General features: G+C 42.0%; 1 protein-coding gene across 2 annotated transcripts in view; it reads left to right on the forward strand.

The window, feature by feature from the left end:
* Nek11 (NIMA related kinase 11) overlaps positions 1-26,713 on the forward strand; it is a 221,161-nt gene that overhangs the window by 55,497 nt on the left and 138,951 nt on the right. For both annotated transcript variants that reach the window (XM_060385387.1, XM_060385386.1), the window contains exons 4-8: positions 881-999; positions 10,282-10,346; positions 11,517-11,643; positions 26,323-26,472; positions 26,574-26,652. In XM_060385387.1, coding sequence (XP_060241370.1) covers positions 881-999; positions 10,282-10,346; positions 11,517-11,643; positions 26,323-26,472; positions 26,574-26,652 — 540 coding nt within the window. The remainder of the gene's footprint in view (positions 1-880; positions 1,000-10,281; positions 10,347-11,516; positions 11,644-26,322; positions 26,473-26,573; positions 26,653-26,713) is intronic.

A 26,713-nucleotide genomic window follows, 5' to 3' on the forward strand; every position in this document is an offset into this window, starting at 1 on the left:
TATTTTGTTCTTGCTTGATGGCAAAGTTGAAATCCAGTTGGGTGGACCTGAACTAGAGGAGCAATGGCAGAATTTAACTGCTAAGAGTCCTGTTCGCCACCGAGTTCATGTCACAGACAGTTCCTGTTCCCCTTACTAGGGAACCCACTAGGACACAGAGCTGCCTTGGGCTACATCTGTGCAGTGGTTCTAGGTTATCTCCACGATTGGTCCTTGGTTGGAGTATCAGCCTCAGAAAAGATCCCTGTGTCCAGATTTTTTTTTCCTCTCCTTGTGGAGCTCCTGTCCCCTCCAGGTCTTTCTGTCTCCCCCTTCTTTCATAAGATTCCCTGAACTCTGCCCAAAGTTTGGCTATGAGTCTCAGCCTCAGCTTTGATACCCTGCTGGGAAGCCTAATCAGGCCACAGAGGGAGACTGTAGATATGAGACCTGACAGGCTAGGGTCAGAGGGAAGGAGAGGAGGACCGCCCCTATCAGTGGACTGGCTCAGGGGCATGGCATGTGTGGAAAAGAGGGAGTGAAGGTGGGTTTGGGAGGGGATGAGAGAGGGGGTTACAGTTGGGATACAAAGTGAATAAACTGCAATTAATAAAAAGTAATTAATTAATTAAAAGAGTCCTGTTCAGATTGGTGTGGGGGGTGTCTGCTTAGGAGTATGAGGGGCTTTTGGTCAGTAGGAAAACAGGAAGGCTCAGATGACTTCTGAAGTGTGCAGAACATACCGTTTCCATTTCCCCAAAGAAGTTGAGGCCGACCTGGCTCATCCATCTTGGTGTCTGCTTAGGTGACTCCATCTTGGGTCACCCTTACATTGTTGAGAGAACTTGGTATTAAGTTTTTACTTGTAAAAGTTACGAAAGATTGTGTTATTTTGTTTCAGGGCCGAGACCTGGACTATAAAATTCACGAATATAAAGAAGCTGGGAAAATCTTTCCTGAAAGTCAGATAGTAGAATGGTTTATCCAGTTGTTGCTTGGAGTTGATTACATGCACGAGAGGTATGTTGATTCTGGGGATGGGGTATAGTCATGTCTGAACTTGAAAGCAAACAGGTTCAGAAGATGAATAGCCACAGTGAAACATCTGTAATACTTTACAATGTGATTTTTTTTCTTGAGGAAACTGTTGAATAATACTTACTGATAGTATTTATTTATATCAGTCGTGTGTGAGTGAGTGCAGGCATGTGCCTGGCTGTGGAGGACAGCATTGGTGTCGGTCCTTGCCTTTTACCTTGCCTGACTTTAGGTATCTCACTGTCCTCTGCTGAACATGCCAGGCCAGCTGGCCCCCTGAGGACCCCCCTGTCTTCCCTCGCATCCTGACATCGAGGGCTCGGTTACAGACAGGAGTTTCCAGATTCAGCTTTTCTGTGGGTCCTTGGGATTTGAATGCAGGCCTCATGTTTGCACAGTCAGCACTCTACCCTCTGAACCATATCTACAGTTCCCCCTTTTTCTTTCTCTATCTTTCCTTCCTTCCTTCCTTTTTTCCTTTCTCTCTCTCTCTCTTTCTCTCTCTCTCTCTCTCTCTCTCTCCTTGGTTTTTGGTAGTTCTTTCTAAAACAACTTGATCTGCAATGTAGCAGAAACTGTATTGAACATGGTGACTTCTCTAACCATCTCCTGTAATTAAAGCGGATACTTAGACATCCTTAGCAGGTCATGACAGATAAATATTCAAACCAAAAGTCAGTTTTAATATAAATATTAGATAGTGGTCAAAATGTATCCCCTGAGTTTCATTTATCTATCAGGCTTGCTTATGGAATTTGCCTCAACAGTACATTTTGAAACATTGTAAATGTTTTAACAATACATTTAAAACATCTTCTCAGATGGTAAGGTGTTAGATACTTTTAGGCCCATAAAATGACACAAACGCACTTTGAAACAATAGACTCTCAAAGTGTGTGGTCCTGGCACTCTCACTGCAGGAGGAAGCAGAACACCTGGGAAAGCTGTCTTGAGTGGAAGTGGTATTCCTAGGGCACACCAAGGCCTGGTGCTCTGAGGATGTTGTTACTTAAGTGCGTCATCTGTGGTTTCTGATAGCATAAAAAGTAATCAGATTCCCTTGCAATTGGCCATGTATCTCTGAAACACATGCTCGATGACACAGATAGGGGCTAATGCAGTGTGGCTCCCAGAGTCTCTGTAATCATGTCCCTAGATGACAAAATATCACATCATCTTTAATAAACATCCCGAAGCTGCTGACCATCGACTCGTGTGCATGCACACTCACTCACACCGCTATTATCTTTTTTTCTCCCTTCCTCTCCCCTCCCTCCCGTCTTTCCTTTCCCATTGCTTCTTAGCATATTGTTGGCTTATTGCATAAAAGATATAATTATAAAACAACACCCACAGAGATGCCCACTATGGTGGGTGTTCTGTGTGCAAAATATACAGTTGAAGTCTGGTTGACTTAAGATCCCAAATTTGATTTAATTTTTTTGTTTTTCAATTTTGTTATTTTAGCTTGTATTTTACAGGATTACATAATGCTATTCCCATGCCAAGCATAAAACATATTCTGAGCACATTCCCTCAATATTGTGATGTGCTTAAGATTACTTAGTGATAGTTAAAAATAAATGAGTTTAAAAACAACCTCCAAAGGGAAGAGTGCCATTTCCAGTCTGTCAGAATTTATAAAGAGCCATTCAACAGGGCCACACAGGTGGGTGCTGTTGAATGAGTGAATATAAAATCTATTCTTTGTTATTCAGATGAAAAATGATGATGTCTCTTAATCATTATATTGTAACCAATAATTATCAGCTTCTGAAGTATAGAGAAATGCCAATTTTATGGTTTGATACATTTTACTCATGAAATAGCAATAAACTAAAAATAAGTCGTAAGCTTAGAGAGCTGTTTGTTAACTGTGAGTGGTAAAAAAAAAAAATCTTTGTGTCATAGCTGTAAGACAGGTGGCCCTTCGTGATCACTGTCTCCACTATGTGAGCACGTAGATTGCTTACATGTTAATCTGGATGACACTGGCAATAGTACATGCATGTGAGAGGTTAGGCTCCATTCCTCTGTAGCCTCAGTGCAAATGTTAGTTAATTTTATGACCAGTGCAGTGAGCCCTGGGATGCCCAGTTGAAAATGCTGCTTCTGGGAGGAGTCTATGAGAATCTCTGTAGGTAAGATTGGCCCTTGGAGTAGTAACGTAAGTTCCCTTCCCCATTGTGAGTGGGCATTGTGTCACCCACTGAAGGAAGGACCTAGGACACGGATTTTTTCCCTGCTGGCTTCCCTGGGGCTCAGGCCTTCAGAGACAGACCTGCACGCCTGGCTTTCCTGAGCCTCTTCTGCTTCTGACCTAGGACACGGATTTTTTCCATGCTGGCTTCCCTGGGGCTCAGGCCTTCAGAGACAGACCCGCACACCTGGCTTTCCTGAGCCTCTAGCCTGCCGATGCTGGGGATGGGACTTCTCCGTCAGCCCCGTTTCTGTGGAGAACCTTGACGAATACAGTATTCTAGAGAGGATAGACAGTGGTAGAGAAACTAAGGGGGAGGCGGGGAGAGGACAGAAGAAAGGAAAAATTGGCTCCCTGCTTTGGAAAGTTTCTGCACTGTGTTTTAATTTAGTTTGTTTTTTCAATTTGGAATACTTGGAGTCAGCAGCATATGGCAGGTACATAAATGAGGCTGTTAGAGCCCGAGACTATTCACAGCTCCCTCAGCTGCCTGCAGGAAGGCTACACAAAACTTCTTCCTGTTGGGGTGTCAAGCTGATTAGCCCCCGTTTCTTGAGGCAGAGTGGAGCAGCCCCTTCCAGTGCGTTCAGCCTTGGTGGTCCTGAGGTGCTGCCGAAATTAGTGATGCCGCAGGGTGGGAGAGACAGGCTGGTGCACTTTCCTTATGGTGGCTTCGTCATCACCCAGCTACCCACACATTTCCTAAGGTGGCTTTGTCACCACCTAGCTACCTTTCTCAGCCAGCCTGCAGAAAGGTTAGGGTACGGTATCTAAATGAGTCCCTGAAAAGTGGCACGGAGAACTCATTTCCTGGGAAAGCACCTGCTTGGGAATCCAGGTAGTGTATTTATTTGGCAGAGGAAGGCGGGGCCCTACTCAACTTTGGGAGACAAAAGTGCTGAGCTGCTGTGGTGTCTCGTATCTCTTGAGCCCTTACTTTCCCCCAATGTACTCCTTCTTGAGGATGTCCTGTGGTCAGCGCCTGTTTTCACACCAAGTCTAGATAGACTTCTGATGTGCTGGCCATAGCCAGGTAGTTCTAGAAGGGACCGAACCTCTACCTCCTGACTCCACGGAGGCTCATCATCAAGTCATAGCTGAGGTGAGTCAAACAGGGGCCTTGGAGTTCAGGATGGGGTCACATGACAGAGGAAAGAACAAAGAACAAGCTTCCCAAGCTGAGCATCATCAAGGAGTCTTTGGGTGGGTGGGGCCTCTGGGAACAAGCATTTGAACTCCACAGTGAGACCCTGCCAGGTGAAAGATGGAGCTGCAGGGAGGGAGCTGAGATGTCAGACTGTTTACCTAGGGCTTAAGGGGGGTGAAGGCTAAGTTGTCTGTCCCTGCTCCGCAATCCTGCCTGATGCTGGCACTCTGCCTCCATCGTCTGCTCTTTACCCCAGGAAAAGATGTGGAGGCTGTGGAGAATAGCCTCATGGGGAGATGGAGATGAAACCTAACACAAATTTTTCCACAGACAAGCAACTGCTGAATCTTTGCACAGCACTTGGGTGCCATGGACCAGAAAGCTCGAGAGGGGTGCTCCCTTCTGCCGATAATGTATGGTGGTTAGTGGATGGAGAACTGCTGGAGATACTTTGGGATTTTCAGAGAAAAATTTGAAGAGACTGAACTATTTGTTACTTTGTTATTTCCTGGATTTTTAAACTATATTTTAAAGGGATTACTGTTAGCCCAACATAAGACTTTATTGCAGGATCCATTTTGTTTAGTGTAACTACGAAGTCAGATAGTCACAATTTTACAGTTTCCCTAGTAGCCTGACAGCTGGCCTGTTACGTAAAACTTCTTGCTCCATCACCACAGAGACAGCCCATTGTATGTTGGAATCTGTGTTTCAGCATATACTGTGTCTTGGTCTTGAAATACACACATAGTGCTAATTTACATGTTTTCATGTCTTTATGTGAGGGATACTGTTGTATTACTATTTGTAACTCATCTTCTACCTGTCCAGTTGTCAGCAGATAACTTTCTTGTGGATGCTTTACTTATCTTAATGTCACGCAGCCAGTCCTCTGGCACGCTCTCTAGCTTTTTAACACAAAGCCAAACCCTTAGATTCTCTGGCTTCTTGAATGCTCACAGCTCTAAGAAATCTGACTCCATTTGCTTGGATCTAGAATCAATAGGTCCAGCATGAAGAGACTCAGCTGAAGATTTCTTTAATTACAAGTAACAGAAGTATCTCAATCAATAGAAAGGATCCGATTATTTTGCTTTCCAGGAAGACAGTTCAGGATTTGATTAACTGAGGTGACTCAGCAATGTCCTCCAGGGTTCAAGTTCTTTCTGCACCAGTAGTCTGGCTTCCTGAGTCCTGTGGCCTCCTTCCTCCCTTCAGCAAGGAATGTTTAAGTTTGGAGGAAAGAGCTATAAAGCAGCTTCAAGCAGCCCCTTCTGTTTTCAGTGGTGTCACAAAATGTTTCAAAGGGGGAAAAAAATCACCAGATCATCTTTCAGCGCAGTGCCGAACTTTCCAATGTTTCACTTATTGTACAATAATCCAATAATTTCAATAGGTTAGTCATTTATTGATTCTCTTTGGAGCTTTTTGTTGTTGCTGCTCGTTTGTCTTCTTTTTGGCCAGTTGGTCTTGTCATCTGGTATTCTTGCTAGTTTTGAGTGACTTAAGGATAAAGATGAGTTATTAAGAGACACTGGATGATATTAGCTTCTGTTCAGCTGTAGTCGCCTCAGAGGCAGATCACCCGGCTCTAGTCAAGGACTGAGGTAGTTTAAAGATAGATTTAAATCTCCTGGAGGGTTTGGCTTCTAGTGTGTACCCCCTCCACTCCTCTACCTTTCCCTGCCTGCCTTGGTTTAGTTTCTGTTGCTATGAAAAAATACCCCAACAAAAGCAACTTAGGGGGAGAAAGGCTTTGCTTCATCTCACAGTTCCAGGTCTTAGCCCTTCACAGCAGAGACGTCAGAGCAGTAGAGGCTGGAGGGAGAATTCATTCATGCCATACTCAGATCACCCATCATTTTTATTTGTTCTAGGGCCTAGCCTTTGAAATGATGCTATCCAAAGTCTGGCTGGGTCTTCCACCCCATTTAACCCAGCTAGGAAAATCCCTCATGCCCACAGGCCAACCCAGTCTAGACAGTCCTCCATTGAGACTCCCTTCCCAGCTGATCCTTGGTCTTGTCAAGATGACAATTTAAACCGACCACACTGTCCTACCTTTTTCTTATCCTTACCATTCATCTTCCTGTTTCCTCCCTTCCTAGCCCTTTCCTCCCCTCCTCTTTCATCTTCTTCCCCTCCTTCCTACACCCCCTTTCTTCACTTATCTTTTTATTTATTTTTGAGATGAGATCTTACTATGTTGTGTAGGCCAACCTCAAGCTTACAATCCTCCTGCCTCAGCTTCCAGAGTAGGTGGATCCAGCTTCTAGTTTGCTTTTATAGCTGAGTGAAGTCTCTTCGGGTTTCCTCATACGCCTTGTGACCTAGAGCGTGCATTATACCCATCCCATACATCAGTATCCATCTCCATTCCCTACTCGAGTGGTACATTTTCTACAGACAGTGAACCTACAGGTCATCACCACTTGTCTTAGTCACTGTTCTATTGCTGTGAAGTGACACCATGACCAAGGTAACTCTTGAAAACATTTAATTGGGGGCTAGCTTAAAGTTTCAGAGGGTTAGTCCATTATCAAGGCAGAGAGCATGGAAGCAGGCAGGCATAGTGCTGGAGAAGTAACTGATACCTATATCCTGACCCATAAGCAGAGAGAGACAGAGAGACAGAGACAGACTGGGAGAGTAAATCTGAGACTGGACCTGGCTTGGGCTTTTGAAACATCAGAGCCCACCCCCCAGCGACATATTTCCTCTAACAAGGCCACACCTCTTAATCCTTCTAATCCTATCAAAGAGTTCCACTCCCTGGTGACTAAGCATTCAAATATACGAATCTGTGTGTAGATTCTCACTCAAACCATCACACCCTCAAAACCCATAGTTTACACTGTGTCCATTCTTGATGTTGCATAGTCTGTGGGTTGGGAAAAATGTATGATGGTATGAATGCATCAGGCAGACAATAGTTTTAGTCCTCTTACCCCTTGCCTCTGGTAACCACTGTTGCTTTTTATCATCTTCATTACTTTGTCTTTTTCTGAGTGTCACATTGTTGGAGTCACATGATATATAGGTTTCTTATACTGGCTTTTTTCACTTTGAAGTATGTTTTTAGTTTCTATCAGGTCCTTTCCTGGCTTGCTCACTCATTTCTTGTTGGTGCTGACTGACACACCATTGTTTAGATGGTTCAGTAGACTTACTGTATCAGTTTACTTACTGAAGGGTATCTGGTTTTCATCCATGTTTTAGCCATTGTGAATAAAGCTAGTATAAAAATGGAAGATTTGCATCTTTGGTCATTTGGGAAATGCAAATCAAAGGACCCTGAGATTTCACCTCACACCTATCAGAATGGCTAAGATCAAGGGATGATGCATGCTGGAGAGGATGTGGAGAAAGGGGAACCCTCCTCCATTGCTGGTGGGAATGTAACCTTGTATAACCACTTGGGAAATCAATCTGGGGCTTTCTCAGAAAAATTAGAAATAGTATTACCTCAAGATCCAGCTATACCACTCCTAGGCATATACCCAAAAGATGCCCCACTATTCAATAAGGACATTTGTTCAACTATGTTTTTAGCAGCTTTATTTGTAATATCCAGAATCTGGAAACAGCCCAGATGTCCCTCAGTTGAGGAATGGATACAGAAATTGTGGTATATTTACACAATGGAATACTACTCAGCAATTAAAAACAAGGAAATCTTGAAATTTGCAGGCAAATGGTGGGGAAAAAAGATCATCCTGAGTGAGGTAACCCAGAAGCAGAAAGACACATGGTATATATTCATTTATAAGTAGATATTAGCCATATAATATAGGATAAACATACTAAAATCTATAGTTCTAAAGAAGCTAAACAACAAGGAGGACCCTAGGGAAGATGCTTAATCCTCATTCAGAAGGGCAAAGAGTATAGACAATAGAAGTAGGAGAAGACAAGGAACAGGACAGGAGCCTTCCACAGAGGACCTCTGAAAGACTCTACCCACCAGGGTATCAAAGGAGATACTGAGACTCATAGCCAACCTTTGGGCAGAGTGCTGGAATTCTTAGGGAAGAAGAGGGAGATATAAAGACCTGGAGGGGACAAGAACTCTACAAGGAGATCAACAGAGCCAAAATACCTGGGCCCATGGGGGCCTACAGAGACTGATACTCTAACCAAGGACCATGCATGGAGAGGACCTAGACCCCTGTTCAAAGGAAGCCCATAGGCTGCTCAGTTTCCAAGTGGGCTCCCCAGTAAGGGGTATAGGGGCTGTCTCTGACATGAACTCTGTGGCCGGCTTTTTGATCATCTCTCCCTGGGAGGGGGGAGGGGCGTGTGCAGCCTTGCCAGACTACAGAGGAAGATGATGCAGCCAGCCTTGATGAGATCTGATAGGCTAGGGTCAAATAGAAGGGGAGAAGTTCCTCCCCTATCAGAGGACTACGTGAAGGGCATAGGGGGAGAAGAGGGATGGTGCATGGGACTGGGAGGAGACAAGGGAGGGGGCTGCAGAAGGCATACAAAGTGAATAAATTGTAATAAAAAATAAATAAATAATTTTCTTTTAAAAATGGAGGGTTTGGTGTGGAGCTAAGAATTAATCCCATTGTTACTATGTTCAATATTGTGTCATAAATCAAGACATATGTTTTAATTCTGATTTTTTTTTTAAATTTCAATGCTTACATTTTTTCCCTTGGAAGTCTGACAACTCCTTCATCAACACCACCTCTTCGGTTTTTCTACTTCATTTTCTCTTATAACCTTTGTGAGTTTAAGCATTTAAAATCGACTTAGAGTCTATATCATATTTGGCTCTCAGAAGCGCTTGAAGGTCTGGTATCATTGCACATTCTCTGATGATTCTTAGTCTGCATTTGCTTCTGCCAGATGAGCAAAGAGGATGCTAACAGTTGAACATTAACAGTTTTATTCTCTTGGCTAAGGCTTTCTGTGACCTCACAGCTATGGCATATCAGAACCACTTGTCTGAATGGGTACTGTCCTTCACTCAAATTCTAAGCTTCCTTTCTGAGCTCACAGAGGCATCCGTCCTAGGCCACCCCTTCACTGTCTGCAAGGGACACATCCAGGTTTCCGCCTACATGGATGTGTCCTAGCAGCATCTGCCCCATTACACTGATTTGATGTCTTCTGCTGTGGCCACTATTGGCCGTCCCCAGCTTTCGGAGACCTCCACATTTCTAAAGGCAGCTGAGGAGTCAGCCCCTACAGTCCACTCGGATTTCCAGTTTCTCCTCATATAAAATCTCCGGGGGGATTTGCGGCAGATGGGCTCAGCTCATGAGTGTCTGTTTGTGAACTTCGTTTAGCGGTTTAGGATCCACCATGGGAAAAGATTTTCATGTTGTCTGGTCCTCTCAAATTCAGAAACAGAAGTCCTCATGGATGTATTTCATACCGCTGTCTTACAGCAAGACACAGTCAGTAGTTACTGAATAGTGTTATCAGTATTGCTGCGTTTACAAAATGTAAACAGTTGGGTAATTCTATATTATGGCATTTTTTGATAATTTGCATCAACTGAGGGTATGGTTACTGTATGTAGCACTGTGTAAATCACACCACTAAAACAGTGTACAGCCTGGGCTACATAGAGGGTTCCAGACCAACCTGAACTGTGGGTCCTTACTCCGTCTTATTCTAACAACATAAAGCAAGACCAAACAACCAAAGCCCTCAACACGATCTGACCTTTTTGAAGCAGTTTTAAAAAGCAAAACCAGGTGCCCCTTTCTGTCTAAACCCTCCATTTACGAACTCTCTCTTCCTTGGAGAAAGGAGAGAGGGTCGAGGCTCTGCAGCCTTTGAGCAGTGGAAGCTGGATCTGGAAGCTTGCAGTAACTCCCCATACACAAGCGCACCCTTGACTTCTACTCAGGTTTAGTTTTCGATTTTACATGACGTTTTATCTTTTTTTTTCTCTCTGTAGGAGGATACTCCATCGAGACTTGAAGACAAAGAATATATTTCTGAAAAATAACCTACTTAAAATCGGTAAGATGTTTTAGACGCTGCTCTAAAGCTCTCAGCAAGATGCTGCCATCCGGAGCAGGAGTACTTGGCACAAGCTAACCCGGAAGTAATCCAGCCCTGACTTCTGTAGCCTTCCCCAATATTCATGCTTACCTGGATGAGACCAACAAACCCCGTTACTTTGTTGGTGACTGTCTGATATGAATTAAAGTGTAAAACACTCGCTCCATGGCCGGCTGAGTTAGCAGGCACGTTTCTGCAGTCTGCTCGTTACCAGGCACTCTGTAAGCAGCCGGCTTTTTGCCTGCTTCATTCATTGCTGTAGGTTCCTCATCTGTTTAAAAGTTTTCATGTTTTCTTACGTGTACAGGCATTGTGCATGTATGTTTGTGCACCACGGGCATGCAGTACCTATGGAGGTACCTATGATGCTCCCTTCTGAGGGAGCATCAGATCCCCTGGAACTGGAGTCAGAGCTTGTGAACTGTGGGTGCTGTGGATTGAACCTGGGTCCTTGGGAAGAGCAGCCAGTGAATGCTCCTCATCTCTGGGCCTCCTCTCCAGCCTCCCTCACTTTAGCACAGTCAGTGAATAGCGGCCGTACATAATTTAAATGCTGCTATAATGGCTTTATTGATACTTAACTCTTCAGAACTGGACCTCCATCCAAATTGTTGCTTGGGGTTGTCTGAGTATTACATAGGAAACTCATAAGGAAAAAGAAAACAGTACATGTATGTGACTAATTAGAGAAGTCAGTGAATTCATATTTTTATACATCTATTCATGAATAGTTTAAATCTTTGGAAATTTCCCCTTTGTTGTAAATTGAGATCAAACTCTTCCTCTACCGGGGAATTTTCATGTCTGCACATTCAGTCCTTCCAAACCCTCTGTTAGTAATTACCAGACCTCAAGGGGCTTAATGACAGGTTATTCTAGTTTTCTGTAATCCCAGAAATAAAGGCTCTGAGGTTATATAATTCACTTTTCTCATGAAGTCGTCTTTCTCCTGTAAAGCACCAAGAGCTTTAAATATATGTGCTTTACAGAACAATGTTACTTGCCTTGCCCTCTAAAATGGCGAGGGGCTGCATAGTAAGTGATGAAGTTAAATCAATTTCAGTTGTTAATTTCCAGCGATGGTTTTTGTTGTTTAAAATATTTACACAAATTAACCACAATTCCCAGGGGATTTTGGAGTTTCTCGACTGCTGATGGGATCATGGGAGCTGGCTACAACTTTAACTGGGACTCCCCGTTATATGAGCCCCGAGGCCCTGAAGCACCAAGGCTACGATGCCAAGTCTGATATCTGGTGAGTAGGTGGTGGCTGGCCCCAGGGCCTTCTCTCTCTCCTGTCTGAGAGCTCCATCTGCTTTGTCTTGAACTTCGTCTGCATACTCCATCCACTCACTTTGTCCCTTCTGGCATTTGAGCCATTCCATAGCCAAAGGGAGAGGAGCGGGTACAGCTTGTTACACTCTGTGAAATTCATTTCAAAGGTTCTCTCTATTCATAGACGAGTCGGCTGGCTTAGACTCTGCCGCTCCTGAGCCACAGGGGAAAGTTCTTAATGTGGCCGAGACATTAAATTTTGATGTGCTTCGGCTAGCCTATTAAATAAGGCATTTGTAATCCTAAAGACTGTGCTTTATTTTATTTTAAGGCTAACTCCCAGCTCTGTGGGGAATATGCTGCTTTTCTGCATTTTAAAAGAATTTTACTAAGGATACTGGATTTGTGGGTAACCTACATTTACTGTTTCCTGGGTTTTCAGTGATAGAGACACCTGTGATAGTTCAGTTCCATGGCACTTTTGGACCAGGAAGAGCCAGGTAGGAAAACACCTGTCTGTCCTGCTATAAGTAGCAGGCTCTATCCAGGGAACATTGCTTTACTTTGAAGGGAGCTTAGATAATTTTCAGCATTCAAGAGTTGAAGGACAATGTAGTTGAGAGCTTGTTAATTAAGTAAATAATTATTACATGCAAATCAACGATAAGTAGTTTTGAGCCTTCAAAGATGAGCAATGTGAAAAGCATGTTCACTTCTGTTTTCTAATGATGAGAAGGTAGAAAGCAACCTTTTGCGTGGTTAGGGAAAAGTGAACCACCACAGAGCAGCTGGCTTAGGGTTCTTCTAAGGGCTGTTATTTCTCTGTTTATGTTAGTGCCTCCCTTGGGAGAGAAGCTGTTAAGCTTTGCTCTGGCTCTGACCTTCCACATAAATCACATTCCTTCATTTTAGGCCCATGATTGTTTTGAGATTCTTGTTCTTGCTAGAGTCTTTTGTCCTAGAGGTCAATTCTAGTCCACCCATCACTGTCCCTCATCCTTTCCCACTTGCACCCTACACCACAGTAAAAAGGAAAGCAGAAAACAAAAAATGACAAAGGAATGCCACCAGGAACAACTTTCTTACATTGTTCAGTTGGGCACTTACTTCTTCTCCAGCACTGTGCAGCAACTTGGGCGTAAATGCAGAAACCCTCGCCTCTTGTTCTTTCTGGAGAACCTTGCTCATTTGACGAATCTTTCTCCAGCTAAAATGTATCAGTCCTGGGCTTTGCAGTGACCAATAGTTAGCTACCACCTACCTTTCTTCACACATGATTTTAAATATTAGGGATTTTAAGATAGATTCCGATATATAATATCTGTGTGACTTATTTATACAAAGTTATTGCACTGTGCCATTTCATGAAGGGCGTATCAGTTCAGGAAGCTATTGTTTAAGTTTCAGGAACGATGCACGACAATATACCTGATCCCTTTAGACAGGGTATCCACATGGAGGCAATAGAACCCCAGAGGGAAGAAGCCTCTTCTTCACGTCATCTGTGCCCATTCCATTTGTATGCAGACTGCTCCTTACAGTGCACGAGAAATTATAAGAACACCGGGCAGTATTCCTGTGGTGTTTTGTAGCTACAAAAATACCTGACGCCTAGAAAATCTCTCCCTGCTTTAGATCAGCTCCCCTACCGTGATTGGAAACTACTCAGCAAGTATGAGCTGAGAATGTCTCATCATCTTGACCCCAAATAACCACTTTATTATGAATTTAGTAATTACTTTGCTTGTATCTAAATCAAAACAGGCTTATCTAGTAATGAAATTTCAGCTGCCAAACCTAAAGTGGAACGGATATCGGAGAACTATTAATTATAGTGGCAGAGAGAGAAGTGTGACGAGTGATCTTAGAGAGACACTCAGGAAAATTAGATTCCGTGAGGCTGAGAACCTGCCTCTGCCTCTGAGTGGGTGGCATCTATGTACTGAGGAATATTTTCTGGGGACAGGGAGTACATATGAATAATTTATAGATGCCTTGCCTGAGCATTAACAGTGGGGCATGCTATATTTATAATGCTTAAAAAGAATTAGTCTAATACTAATTACACTTTCAGCTGTTAACACTTGCCCATAAGCAGCCTTACCTCCCTTCTGTCATCTTTTAGACCTGCTTGGATTTGAGTGTTTATGGCATTCAAGTACAAGAAGTTGCTCTCAAAAGGTGACTTGGTTTCAAAAGTTGATAAATAATTATTTGGAAAGTTCCAATAATAAGGGTCATTAAGGACAGTGCTTTGGACGCAGCTCATGTGTGTTTGCTAAAAAAAAAAAAAAAAAAAAAAAAATGTTTTCTCCACAGGAGAAATATAAACATGACTTGCAGTCCTCAACCAGCTCCTCAAATTGATTTAAACTATGAACTATGAACAGCACACAGTTTTCAGAGGTAAAGGGACAGTGTGTTTGAAGTGGTGTGGTGCTGTAACTAGCAGAAATGGAGCAATATCTTACTGTTGATCCTATTTCTCTATGAGAGTCAACTAGGCTGCTCCCTGATCTGGGGCCCTGTGTTGAGTGTTTTAAGTGGGAGGGATGGTGGTGGGAACCACACTGGTGGAGGCAAGCTCATGCTTCATGACAGAGCCAGGCTTTGATGGTCTCAGAAGGCAAGCTAGCTACAGGTGTACTAAGCCACAGAGGGCTCAGCACCTGCCTGTTCTACCGGCCCAGTGTCCTCCCTGGCGAACAATAATCACACACATGACCATTCCCCAAGAAGGCACTCCAAACCCAACAGCCTGCTCTCTAACCTATAGAGGAACCGTTCTGGTTAAGGGCAAGTGGAATGAACCTTTTGTACCAGCATTTTCTTTAGCAGCAACTCAGAAGGCTGGAGGATGTCAGTTGCTGGCACAGGAGCCCTTGCCAATTTAGCTTATGTCTCTGCTTCTGTTTTCTTCACCAGGAAACAAACAGTTCCCTGCCAGTCTATTTTCACTTGCAGGGGGCTTTAGTCTTGGCCCCAAGGTTCTCCCCCAGTTTCACAGTCTAGGCTGTGCCTGGAACAAAAGGGGTATCTAATGCCAGAAAAAGATCAAGAGCTGTGGTGAGCATCACGCTGTGAAAAATCTTTCACTCACAGAGTTTAGAACTGCCCACGTTACATTGGCTGAGGCAAGTCCCATGCCAGCTCCAGTATCAACAGGGAAAGTAGTGCGCATCCATATACGAGGGGAAAAGGAATACATGGAAAGAACAGTCACCCCCCCGGAGGATCCATCTTGAAAGAGTACCAGGCTGGGCTATAGAAACCGTGCCGGAGGGGGAAGGCCTTGACAGACCTTCCTCCTCCAGACAGACAGAGAGGTGGATGTTCCCTGACCCGGCACATTCTACGACTCCTGTTGTTCATTCCATCTTAAAAGAACGCTGGGAGGCTGCTCTACTCAAGACAGCTGGAACCGTCGCCATTTTCTCCACGTGAAGCCGTGTGAGTCACCTAAGCCACAGGGGCTGTTGCCAAATCCAAATCTTCAATGGGGCAGTGGCGTGGACAGCAGTCGGGAAAGGAAGGATGGCTTAACGGTTTCTGTTGCCAATCTCTGCCCCAGACGAGCTTTGTCCAAGGTCCTTCCCCAGACTTTATGGTTTGTATAGAATGTTTAAACCTGGCCTCAAGAATGTCTGAAGATGAAACATACTTTCTCTTCTAGCCAGTTTTCCTCATGTTTGTAGGCAGAAGGTTATTATGCAATTCAAATGCTGATTTCTGTACCCCCATATCCAGTTGCAATCATTGTTCTTAGAATCTTCTGTCTCAATGTTGTATAAACGCTGCTCCCCAATTGTTCCCTGATAAGCCAATAAAGTAGCTTACAGCCAATCACTGAGCAGGGGAGGGAATAAGGCTGGGCTTCCTGTCAGCCACAGAGAGGTCCAAGAGACATCAGGAGGAGATGGAGCAGGAAGCTACAAAGTGCAAGTATCTCTAGGATGTACGCTGGAAGGAAACCAGATTAGCTCAGAAGACCAAGAACATAGTAACTGCTCAGTTCTTGTGCTGTGAAGCTTATTGTTAAACAAACATAAAAGTCTCAATTATTTGTGTCACAGCCAGGTTAAGAGAGAAACTGAGAAACAAACACGGTTTTATGAAAATAACTGTAACACATGTTTTTCCTCTTTCTTATTTCTCTCTTCCCTGGATATTGGCCTTGGTCTTTCATTGGTCAAATTCCTGTAAAGGACATGGTAGTACATAGAGGTCCAGAAGGGCCAGATCCTCTTCCTTCAAACACTAAAAATTATGAAGAACATTTAGAGCTTTTACAAGTAGAAGAAAATCTATCTAAACCCTGTTCCTTCTATAATTGTTCACACACACACACACACACACACACACACACACATATATGGAGGATGGGAGGACGTGCTGGAAGGAAAACCCACTTTCTTGATCACACTCACCAAATTTGAGGTGCTCAGTGCCCCCATGTGGCTCTTGTTTGCAGAAATGTAGAGCATGTCACCAGTGAACGGACTTTTTCTGCTGGGTTGCTCTGTGCTCTTACCCACTCGACTACTTCAGGCCTTATCCTCATCCTGTACGCATCCCGCCTTGGGCTTGAAAAGAGCCCTTGTTGGTTTTAGCTGCTGGCCAAACAGTCTCCCTCTCCCTCTTCACTCAACCCTTTCTCTGTCTTTGTCTGCCTGCCTCCCCCCCCCCCGCCCCCACCCCGTCTAGCCAGTAAACAACCTTGGCTGTCACTCCTCGTGAGCCACCCACCTTATGTTTCTGGAGTAGACTACCAGCCCAGGGATCTGCCCATCTCCACCTCCCCAGCACTGGAATTTCAAGCAGGCTTTTTGCCACATTTGCTGTTTGTTTATTTGGTTTTTGGCTTAGTTTTGTTGTTTACATGTGGGATCTGGAAAGACTGAACTCGAGTTCTTGTGTTTACCAGGCAGTGTTTTTACTGACTGAGCCTTCACTGCAGGGCAGGTGTGGTCTCAAAGGGGCCCATTTCACTCACAGATACATATCTGTTGCCCGTGCTTCTCAGTTTTCAGGTCCTGTAGTCACTTCGTCACTTTCTTCCCTTGGTTGCTCCTCACATAGAGGCCACATTCCTCAGGGTATTAGCTTATACAGTTTGTGTTTATCTACTTGTACTTTGGAGTTCAAGGTTCCAAGTTTTCACTTATCTGCTGAAAATAACGGGAATGGGACTTTTGCCCATTCCCGTCCAGCGTCCCTATTTTAAGTGGAAACTCAGTGACAACCCAGAAACTGTGCTTCCTGTCCAGCTGCATTCCCTCCCAGATGCCCAGGATCGGCATCTAATCCACCTCTGGAGCTCCATGGCACTGGGTGTTTGAGAAGCTTTGACAGGCACTGTAGTACCCGCTGGCCTGTAGTAAACTACTGCTAAAATGTCTTAAGCATCCCAAGTAGCCAGCGGCACCTGTTATGTTTTATCTTTCTGCGTCTCATTGCATTTGGGCGATTCATGCTAGTATTCAATTCTAAGTAAAGAGGTATTCAGGTTATTAAACATTAAAGGCAAACCCAGTGATCTTGCACTAACTTTATTCTTCTTTATACGCTTAACTGGTCGTTATGTATGCCTCCTAAAGTTTAATTTTCTTTTTGAGAATTTTATACATGAGTACTGTATTACATTGTTTCTTTTTTTCCTGTACCTCCTCCAACTCCTCCCTCCTCCCAAGCTCATGACCTCTTCTTTTATAATTATTATGGTTAAAATGTGCATGTGTATGTGCATGTATGCATTTGTGTGTGTGTGTGTGTGTGTGTGTGTGTGAGTGTGTGTGCACATAAAACCCACTGAGTTCATTCAGTGTTGTTCTTACTTGGGATTGGTTAACCTATTAGTTAGTTAATCCTTGGAGTAGAATGTTTCTCTCTCTCTCAGCGCCATTGATTGCCTGGAGCTTTTCATACATGTACACACACACACACACACACACACACTTTTTTTTTTTTCATGAAAACATCAGAATTTCTCTCAATCACATCAAATAGAAATATTACCAAAAGGTAATAAGATTTCCCAGAACACTAGAGTCACGCACTGCCGGGACAGGTTTCACTTGAAGGTCTGGCAGACCTTTAAAGGAGTAAATTTAGCTACACAGAGCAAGGCGGCTGTCTTTCATTTGCAATTCATTATCAGTGCATGCCTCAGGAACCCTCCCAGAATTCTGACAACTTGGACAGGTGGCAACTTGGGGGATTTAGGGTGGAATATGTCTCACATGTACCTGGTTCCTACTTTCCCTTTTGTTGCATACAGTGTGATCCCTTGGGGATATATTCGTTAACTCTTCAAAGTTGGAGGTATTTGGAAAAAAAAAAAAGGACTTATAAGTAAAAAGACTTATAAGTAAAAAGCACTTAGTGTGCGTGTGTGTGTCTTTGTGTGGGTGTATTTGCGTGTCTATGTGAGTATCTACTTCTGCTTTCTAAAACTGGTGCTTTCTATCTTTAAAAAGTTGGAAATTTGGAGGTGATAAAATAATTTTCACATAGCAATATCTAGTTAGAAATTGGATAAAATAAAAACGTAGATATATATGATCATAGTTATCAGAATAATACATATGGGACACAGATTTTAAAATATATGACTAAACAATCAATTTTCTTTGACCCCCAAATAAAAGTTTGACCCCAAATAGAAGTCACAGAAGTTTGTTTAATCACATTGTTGTTTGTTTTTGTTTGTTTGTTTGTTTGTTTTGTTTTGTTTTGTTTTTCCAGCACTCACTTCTTCCATGTGTGCTGTGGCTTTGCAGGTCCCTTTCTACAAGTTGCTTCCTGATAAATGAAGCCTCTGTTTGTTCAAGCCCAGCACATAGCAATAGATCAAAATGACCTAGGTAAATGAAAAGCAGCATGCTTGAAGTGCAGCTGAGAGGATTTCCATGAAAGAGTAGTCACATCAATGATACTGGGTTAGTTAATTAGCCTGTGAATCTAATTATTTCATTATCCACTTGGCAGTTGTCCAGCGTTTTATAATCTTAACAAATTCATGGAGCATGACTCAGGCGGGGTTAGGTCTCCACAACACTAGGGTTTATTTTGCGATGCCTTCAGTTCATAGACCTCTGATTCCTGTTTCCCTCTAAGCCATGCAAAAGGAAAATCCACGCAGATGGCCCTCCTTTCCTTTTCTCACAGAGGGTCTTACTGTGTACCCTGTATTTCCTTGATCAGATACCCCGTGTGCTAGTGCCTAAGGCCTCAGCGATCATTAAAGATAGCTCATAGCTCCATTCAAGACATGAAGTAAATTTGAAAGGCAACCTGTGTCTGAAAGGCTCTGCTTCACAGACCCAGGTATCCACAGCCAGGCAGTCGGGGTTTCGATCCTGGTTCTACCACCTGTTCGGTATGGATGGAATCCTGAACCACTTGCCTGACCTAGTTGCAATCTGAAAATTGCATTTACTTTAACTGTTGTTAGAGTAATTTAGTGAATAAAACTATGTGAGGAGGGATTGTGGCGAGAGCTTAGTGGATACAGTGCTTGCTATGCAAGCAAGGGCCTTCAAGGTCAGATCCCCAGAGCCCATCCGGAAAGCTAGGCTGTCGTGGGGGCACCTGTGATTTCAGCAATCAGGAAGAAGGCACACGGTATGCCTGGAGTGAGCGGGCTAGTGAGACAATCAGATCAGGGAGCTCTGGCTTCCCCTGAGAGGCCCCACCTCGATACAAGAAGTGTAGGGCAACTGAAGAGGGCATCCAGTGTAGACTTTGGGCCTCTGTGTGTACTTGCACAAGCGGACATGTAAGACCTGGAGTCTCACTGCTCAGGAGCTCAGGATCGCGCCCTTCCCAGGAACACTCACAGACCACAACTCGATGCAAAAGCAAGAGGTTTATTGCCATCGAGATAGGGTCACCCCTCCAAAGACAGGAGATGACCCCGAACGTGCAAAGCACAGGGTTTTTATATCTAAAAATCAGACCACTTTTGCTCTATACGTTGATTGGTCAGCAAGAATAGCATGAAGATAGTTTACAGCTGGTTGTAGATAGTTTACAGCTGGTTGTAGATAGTTTACAGCTGGTTGCTTATGGTTTTTCTCAGAACAGTTTACCCTGCCCTTCAAGAGCTATCTGCACCTGGCTTCAATTCAAATAATCACAGTTGTTTTTCTCATTCCTGGGTGGTCCCTCAGACACATACGTAAGCACACATTTGTGCACACTACTCATAGACATCTACACCCCAAAATGTATATATATGTATACTATATATAGTATATATATATACATATATATATAGTGTGTGTGTGTGTGTGTGCATGCACATGTGTAAGGAAAATAGATTTAGCTCATGGTAGACACTATTAAGAGTTCAACTATTAGTTTCTTTTTTTTTTCTTACCATTTGTGTACACTCTGATTTCAAGACCGCTCGAGATGTCCTAGGCCAGAGGCAGTGATGATTTGAATAAGAATGCCCTCATAAGCTCAGAGATATGAATGCTTGGTCATCAGCAAGTGGCACTTCTTGAGAGGGATGAGGTGGTGTGGCCCTGTTGGAGGAAGTGTGTCACTGAGGGTGGGCCTTGGGGTTTCGAATGCTCATGCCAGGCCCAGTGTCTCTCTCTGCCTGCTGCCTGTGGATATGGAACCCTCAGCGGCTCTCCAGCTCTGTGTCTGCCTTCATACCACGGAGCTTCCTGCCTTGATGACAATGGATTGAACCTCTGAAACAGAAAGCCAGCTCCAGTTAAAGGTTCTCCTTTACAGGAGCTGCCTTGGTAATAGTGTCTCTTCACAGCAGTAGAACATTGACCTAGACAGAGATCGCTGTTCCTACCTGGCCCTTCCCACTCATTAGAGCGAGGTGGAATTTGTATGGCTTTGTACTTTCGACCTCTTTTTAAAAAATTTTTTTCTCAAAAACTTTTATCCCCAGAGTAAAAAGTACCGATTTGGTCTTGTCAGTTTTCAGCCATGCAGAATTACCACCCTCGGGTGCTTATTTGCATGTCTCTGATGTCTGATAATGTTGAACATCTCATGAGTTCTGATCATTTAGACTTTGTTGAAGATCTTTACCATCTCTCTCCACCCTTAGGAAGTATTGTTTTCCTTCCCTTAATGGATCAATAGGATTTGCATATGTATGTATTTGAAAACACTTCAAACAAATAGTCATCATCTTTCTGTCTTCTTTGCCAATGCCACACTCTTATGAGCAATGAATTGTTAAATAAGGCTGTTTCTGTAGCACTTCCATTTAAATCTAGAGTCACCTTGTCAATTCCTACATAAGAATTAAAACCCAGTAAGAGTCTAATCGGGTCTTTAAATCATATTAGGAAAAACTGGCATCTTCTTCTTATTGAAGCTTCCAGTATGAATGTATCTATCTTTCCCTCTGCCACTCTTGTTCTCTGGTCTTCACCAATTTCCCCTATCACTATATTGTGGCTGACACTGTAGGATTGGGTATACCTCTTGCTAGGTTTATTTCTAAGTATTTGTCATTTTATGATGTTAGGGTAAGTGGCACAATTAATTTCAATTAAAAAGTGCTCTTGTTGCCGACTTAGAGACAAGAAAGGCCTTTGTATCTAGCAGACTTGCTAAGGCCATTTGTTATTTCCAAAGGTTTTTAGAGTCTTTTGAGCTTTTTAATGTACTCAGTCATTTTGACATGATAGTATTCTTAGCTGATATTTATAGTTAATTTTTTTCTAGCCTTATTGTCCTAGGTAACACATTCATTTCTGGTAGTATAGATGTGGTATATTGATTCTTATCTTGATCCCAATCTCATTAGGAAATTATAAAATTTTAATATTTCACCAATAAATATAGTTTTACTATATATTTTAGAGCTTTTAAGACAGTACTAAGGAAAATTTCTTTTGTTCCATTGTGCTGAGTTTTCTTCTTTATAAAATTATAGATGAATTTTGACTATTGTGAAAAAAATGCATCTTCCCCATTTGTTAAGTCGATGTTACAGATTGTTTTTCTTTGTTTCCTATAATGAGGCAAATTTCATTGATTGACTATTTAAATGCTAAATCAATACTGTATTCTTGAAATAAAAATATCTTGTAAATATTAACCTTTTAAGTATATCATTGTATTTGTATACAATGATAAGTATAACATTATATTTGTAGTGTGGGGGGGATTTTAAATCTATAATCATGATAAAGTTTAAATTTTACTTTCCCAAAATGTACTTATTATATTTTACTATTTATGTTTTTCTGGCTTTATAACACAATCAGATTGAAATACTATGAGTTATTCAACACATGTTTAGAAAAATTTGATAGTAAGACTACCTGATTTTTCTGTGTAAAGCTCAAATTCAATTTTATTATTTTAAGAAATAGGTAACAATCAAATAGAAGAAGAAAACATGTTTTAAAAGCTATCCTAACACTTTCTAGTATTTACACGTATGAGCCACGAGATGTATTGAGGCCAGAGCTTGCAGCCGGTACGTCCCTCTGTGTCTGTCCACCTTACGATTTAGGGCCAGGTGTCTCACTGAGTCTACGCCTTAACGTTCCGACTTGACTGGCAGCAGCAAGCCTCAGGAATTCTTGTCTTCACCTTCCCAGTGCAGGAGTTCCAGACGCATGGTGCTGTGGCCAGCTTTTCTGTGGGTGCTGCTGACTCGTGCTTGCATAGCACGCATTTACTCACCGGGACAGCTTTCTGTGTCTCTTTGTGAAATGTGTGCGGTCTGTATCGTTACATCTTTCCGAATTCTTATGGTTAGATGTGTTTTTTCTCTCCCCGTTTTCTTGATTAGTCTTGTTAGAAATCTATTAATTTTTTTTATTTTATATATTCTATTTTTATTTTCTGTTTTAAAAATTGATTCTTTTATTTATTCTTAGACTTTTTCGTACATGCAAACAAGTGTCTTGATCATACCCATCTCCCAACTTCTCTCTTCAGCTTTCCTCAGGCACCCCACAGCATGGCAGTGCCCTCTCCCCACTTTTGGTAACCCACTGTACCCAATTAGTTCTGCATGTTGGAATGCTGACTGGTCTTGTCGCCATGATCTTGTGGCGGTAACCATAGCTTTCGTGAATTTGTGTGGCAATGGCTATGTCATGTCCAGAAAATAGCATTTCACAGAACTCCTCCCCATCCCCCAGCTCCTGTGACGCCCCCTGAGCCTTGGTGGGCAGTTGACATAGATATCTCACTTAGGGCTGAATGCTTAATAGTTGCTGGTTCTGGGCACTTTGGCCAGTTATAAGCCTCTGCTTAATTGCTATCCACTGTTGAGAGAAGCTTCTCTAGTCGAGCCTGAGGGCAGCATTAGTTTATGTGTATAGATGTAAGTGCTCACAAGACAGTTTGACAGCAGGCAGTGGTGGCTTTTAACCCCAGCACTTGTCTGTTTAGCACATTAATGTCTTTTTTCCGGATGTTAAAAACATTTCTTTAAACTTCCTTCATGTGACTTTCTTTTCTTTCTCTGTGTTTTGCATAGAGAGCATTAAGTTTCATTATGACATATTCAGAGAAACTTTGCTTTATTGATTCTGTTTCCTGCTTCTTCAGCCCTACCACTCTGCCTCATATTGGTACATCTTTAAAAAGAATTATGGTTTGACTGAGGTCACAGATTTAGCTTTTATTTATTTATGCATCTGGTGCTTTTGCTTTTGTTACAGTGTCATTCGATAGGCTTTCTATGTATTTCTTACTTCTTAAGTAATTGGAGGTTTCTTACCCCCTTCTCCTATCCTTCTTTTTCTTTGTTTTAATGTTTATCTTACTTGCTCTGTAGCCAGAGAGCATATTCTTGAACCCGCTGACTCTTTCTAGGACCCTGTATATGGTCAGTTTAGAGAAATGGTTCACGAGTTCTTGAAAATAATATGAATTTTGTCATTATTGGGTGCATTATTGGCAATTGTCAATTTGGATAATTGTGTTGTCTTTATTTTCTCCATCTTTATTGATTTTGCTGTTTGGGTGTTCTGTTAGCTCTTGAGATGATTATGAACCACATGATAAAACATTTATTTTTCCATTTAATTCTGATCTCTCTTACACACACACACACACACACACACACACACACACACACACACATGCGCGCACTTTAAAGTTATCATATGCTCCTAATAGCTTTATTTCTTTATTAATACACTGCCTGGAACTTAGTAGTGATTTAGACCTCAAAGCCTGTTTTATCTATTTAAGTGTACCTACGCTAGCAATATTTTGGCAGTGTTTGCATGATGTATCTTTGTCTTTTGAGTTTTTTTTATTTGTGGATGTCATGATGGGCATGTGGAGATCAGAGAGCAACCTTCAGGAGCTGGTTATTTTTTCCCATGGTCACTACAGCTGGATTCCTGTCATCAGGCTTGGCAGTAAGCACCTTCACCTGCCAAGCATCTCACTGGCTCTGCATGCTGTAACTCTACCAACTTTCTCGCATTCAGATACTCAACGTTACTTGAGAGCAGTGTGTTTTTTAAATCCAGTGTGATAAGCCTTTTTAAGTTGAACAATATTACCATTACATCTAGTGTAGCTGTGTCTGTATTTTATCTTATTTTTATGCTCCTATGTCCCATTTGTTTTGTTTTCATTTTCATCTCTTTTCTTTTAGTTTAAAATTTTGTACTTGATTATCCTTTCTCCTACTTGTTTTACTTCTGTGTTATTTTATCCTTCAATGATAATTCTAGAAAATACAACATGCGTTCTTATTACTGTCTAGGAAAATATCATTAGGACTTGTTTTTCACAAGGAACTGAAAACACTTTAAGTCTCTGGTTCTCTTTTGTCTTTTGTGTTATTCTTCACATAAATTTTACTGCGCACAATTTTTAGACTCAAAAAGACATTATCAATATTGTGTAGCATTCATGTCCATTTATACATATTCACAGGATACTTCTGTTACTGCTGTGTGTTAGTTCTAGCATTGCCTGTTTCTGTCTGGAATCATTTTTCTTTATTAGAAGAACTTCCTTCTAGAACGTGTTTCGTGCTTTCCTGCTGGCAAGGAACACTTTACTTTTCCAAAATATCATTATTTCATATCTATTTGAAGACATGTATCTTCTTAGATGCAAAAATATAAGTGTATTAAAATTCCTATATAAGATACCATTTGATAGTCTTATAGATGCATACATAATTTGAGCTCCAAACACTTTTTTATTTGCAAAATTTTATTGACCTTGGGGCTCTATCCAGTTCTGTGTAATTGCTCCAAATTTCATATTTTTTCTAATTGAAACAATAGAGGGTTTGGAAAAAAAATACGTTAATTCAAGAGTCAGTTCTACTACTTACTACTGTGTGACCTTGACCAAGTCTCTTAGCATGTTAGAGCCAATTTCCTCATCTATGAGTTAAAATAAAGAAATCTGATATTGGTTCCATCTCAGTGGGGAAGTTTGAGCTCCTCTTGTGATATACATGAAAGTGCTTTGTAATTAGCCAAAAAGTTTTAGTGTTATTAATGCTCATTGGAACAGAAACATTTTCAGTGTGCGTGTTCAGAATTCTCTTACATGTGTGCACTTCCATAAGAAAGCACAGAATAAATTCCATGTCCATGTGCTTATATATATATATATGTGTATACATACATGTATATATATATTACTCTCTCTCTCTCTCTCTCTCTATATATATATATATATATATATATTACTCTGCACTCACTAAACACTGTGCTAAAAGTGACATGACATACAGCTTATAAGCATCCTGTCACAAACTCAGTCTTTTCATCTTTTAAGCAACCACTATGAAAGGGGAAACCTGGCTGGAACATAAATCACAATGCCCATAGATAAAAATAGCCTATTGTTTGTTTGTTTTTTAATCCTGAGCTCAGGGAAGACTTCGCCTTTCTTTTTCTATAAGATGTGGAGCATTAAGAACACGTTCCCACTGCTCGGAGGGTACAGTTGGCCTGGTTAGTGCACATCAGTGTAGGCTCGGTCTATGATTGGATCTCCTGTTTCATGATCCCCAAGGAGAACTATACAATTTAGTAGGAGCTGCAAGTAGTTGCTCTCCCCCCTCTCCTAGCAAATGGATTCTATTCAGAAAGCTAATAAATAATGGCAGCTTCCCTTTCAGCATGCACACACACTACACAGCAGAGGGCAGGTCAGGCTGATAAATTAAATTTTCATTCTGCATACATAACTTTTAAAAACTACCTTAGGAAGGCAACATGGAACCTCATTTTGTTTTTCTTTCATAAGTGCTAATTTTAAAATGCATTAAAAATTTAAAATACTACATTAATCAGATATTAGACACTTTGCCCTGTACAGATATTTTGCTATTAGATTGTTTGTTTGTTTTTTACTTTGGAAAAAGTAGTATTCAGATTTCTTTCTGTGCCTTTGATAGGTCTTGGATTTGTATGCTGCATGCCTTCATGTATGTGAGTGTGCATGCATGTGGGGTGTGTGTGTGTGTGTGTTCGCGCGCGCGCGTATGTGTCTGTGTCTGTGTGTCTGTCTTTTGGGCTAAGATATTTCTTGGTAAATATGTAGTCTGTAAACAAACTCAAGCAGACCTTGGTAGATTGAAGCTAATGCTCCAATATCTCCAAGGTTTTCATGCTGGGCAAGTTTTAAATGGGACATTTATTCTGTGTTTAAATGTCTTCACTTTTGCCTGCAGGTCACTGGCATGCATTTTATATGAGATGTGTTGCATGGATCATGCCTTTGCTGGCTCCAGTTTCTTGTCTGTGGCTTTAAATATTGTGGAAGGCAACACACCTTCACTCCCTGAGAGATATCCACAAGAGCTAAACACCATCATGGAACGGTATGGCAGCAAGTCTGAGGTAGAGATCATCTGAAGTTTTGTTTGGAATGAGTTCGTGTCTCTGTTCATTTGAAAAGTTGCTTTCTCTTTGAATGTTACAGCATGTTGAGCAAGAGTCCTTCACTGAGACCGTCTGCTGCAGAAGTTTTAAAAGTCCCTTACATCGAAGAGCAGCTTCAGGTACTGGAAACAAGAGTGGTGTCAGGGCTGACAGACAGCCTGTGACCATGGGGCTGAGAGG

This window comes from Meriones unguiculatus, chromosome 6 (genome assembly GCF_030254825.1).
Source record: "Meriones unguiculatus strain TT.TT164.6M chromosome 6, Bangor_MerUng_6.1, whole genome shotgun sequence".
In the NCBI taxonomy this organism is placed as follows: Eukaryota; Metazoa; Chordata; class Mammalia; order Rodentia; family Muridae; genus Meriones; species Meriones unguiculatus.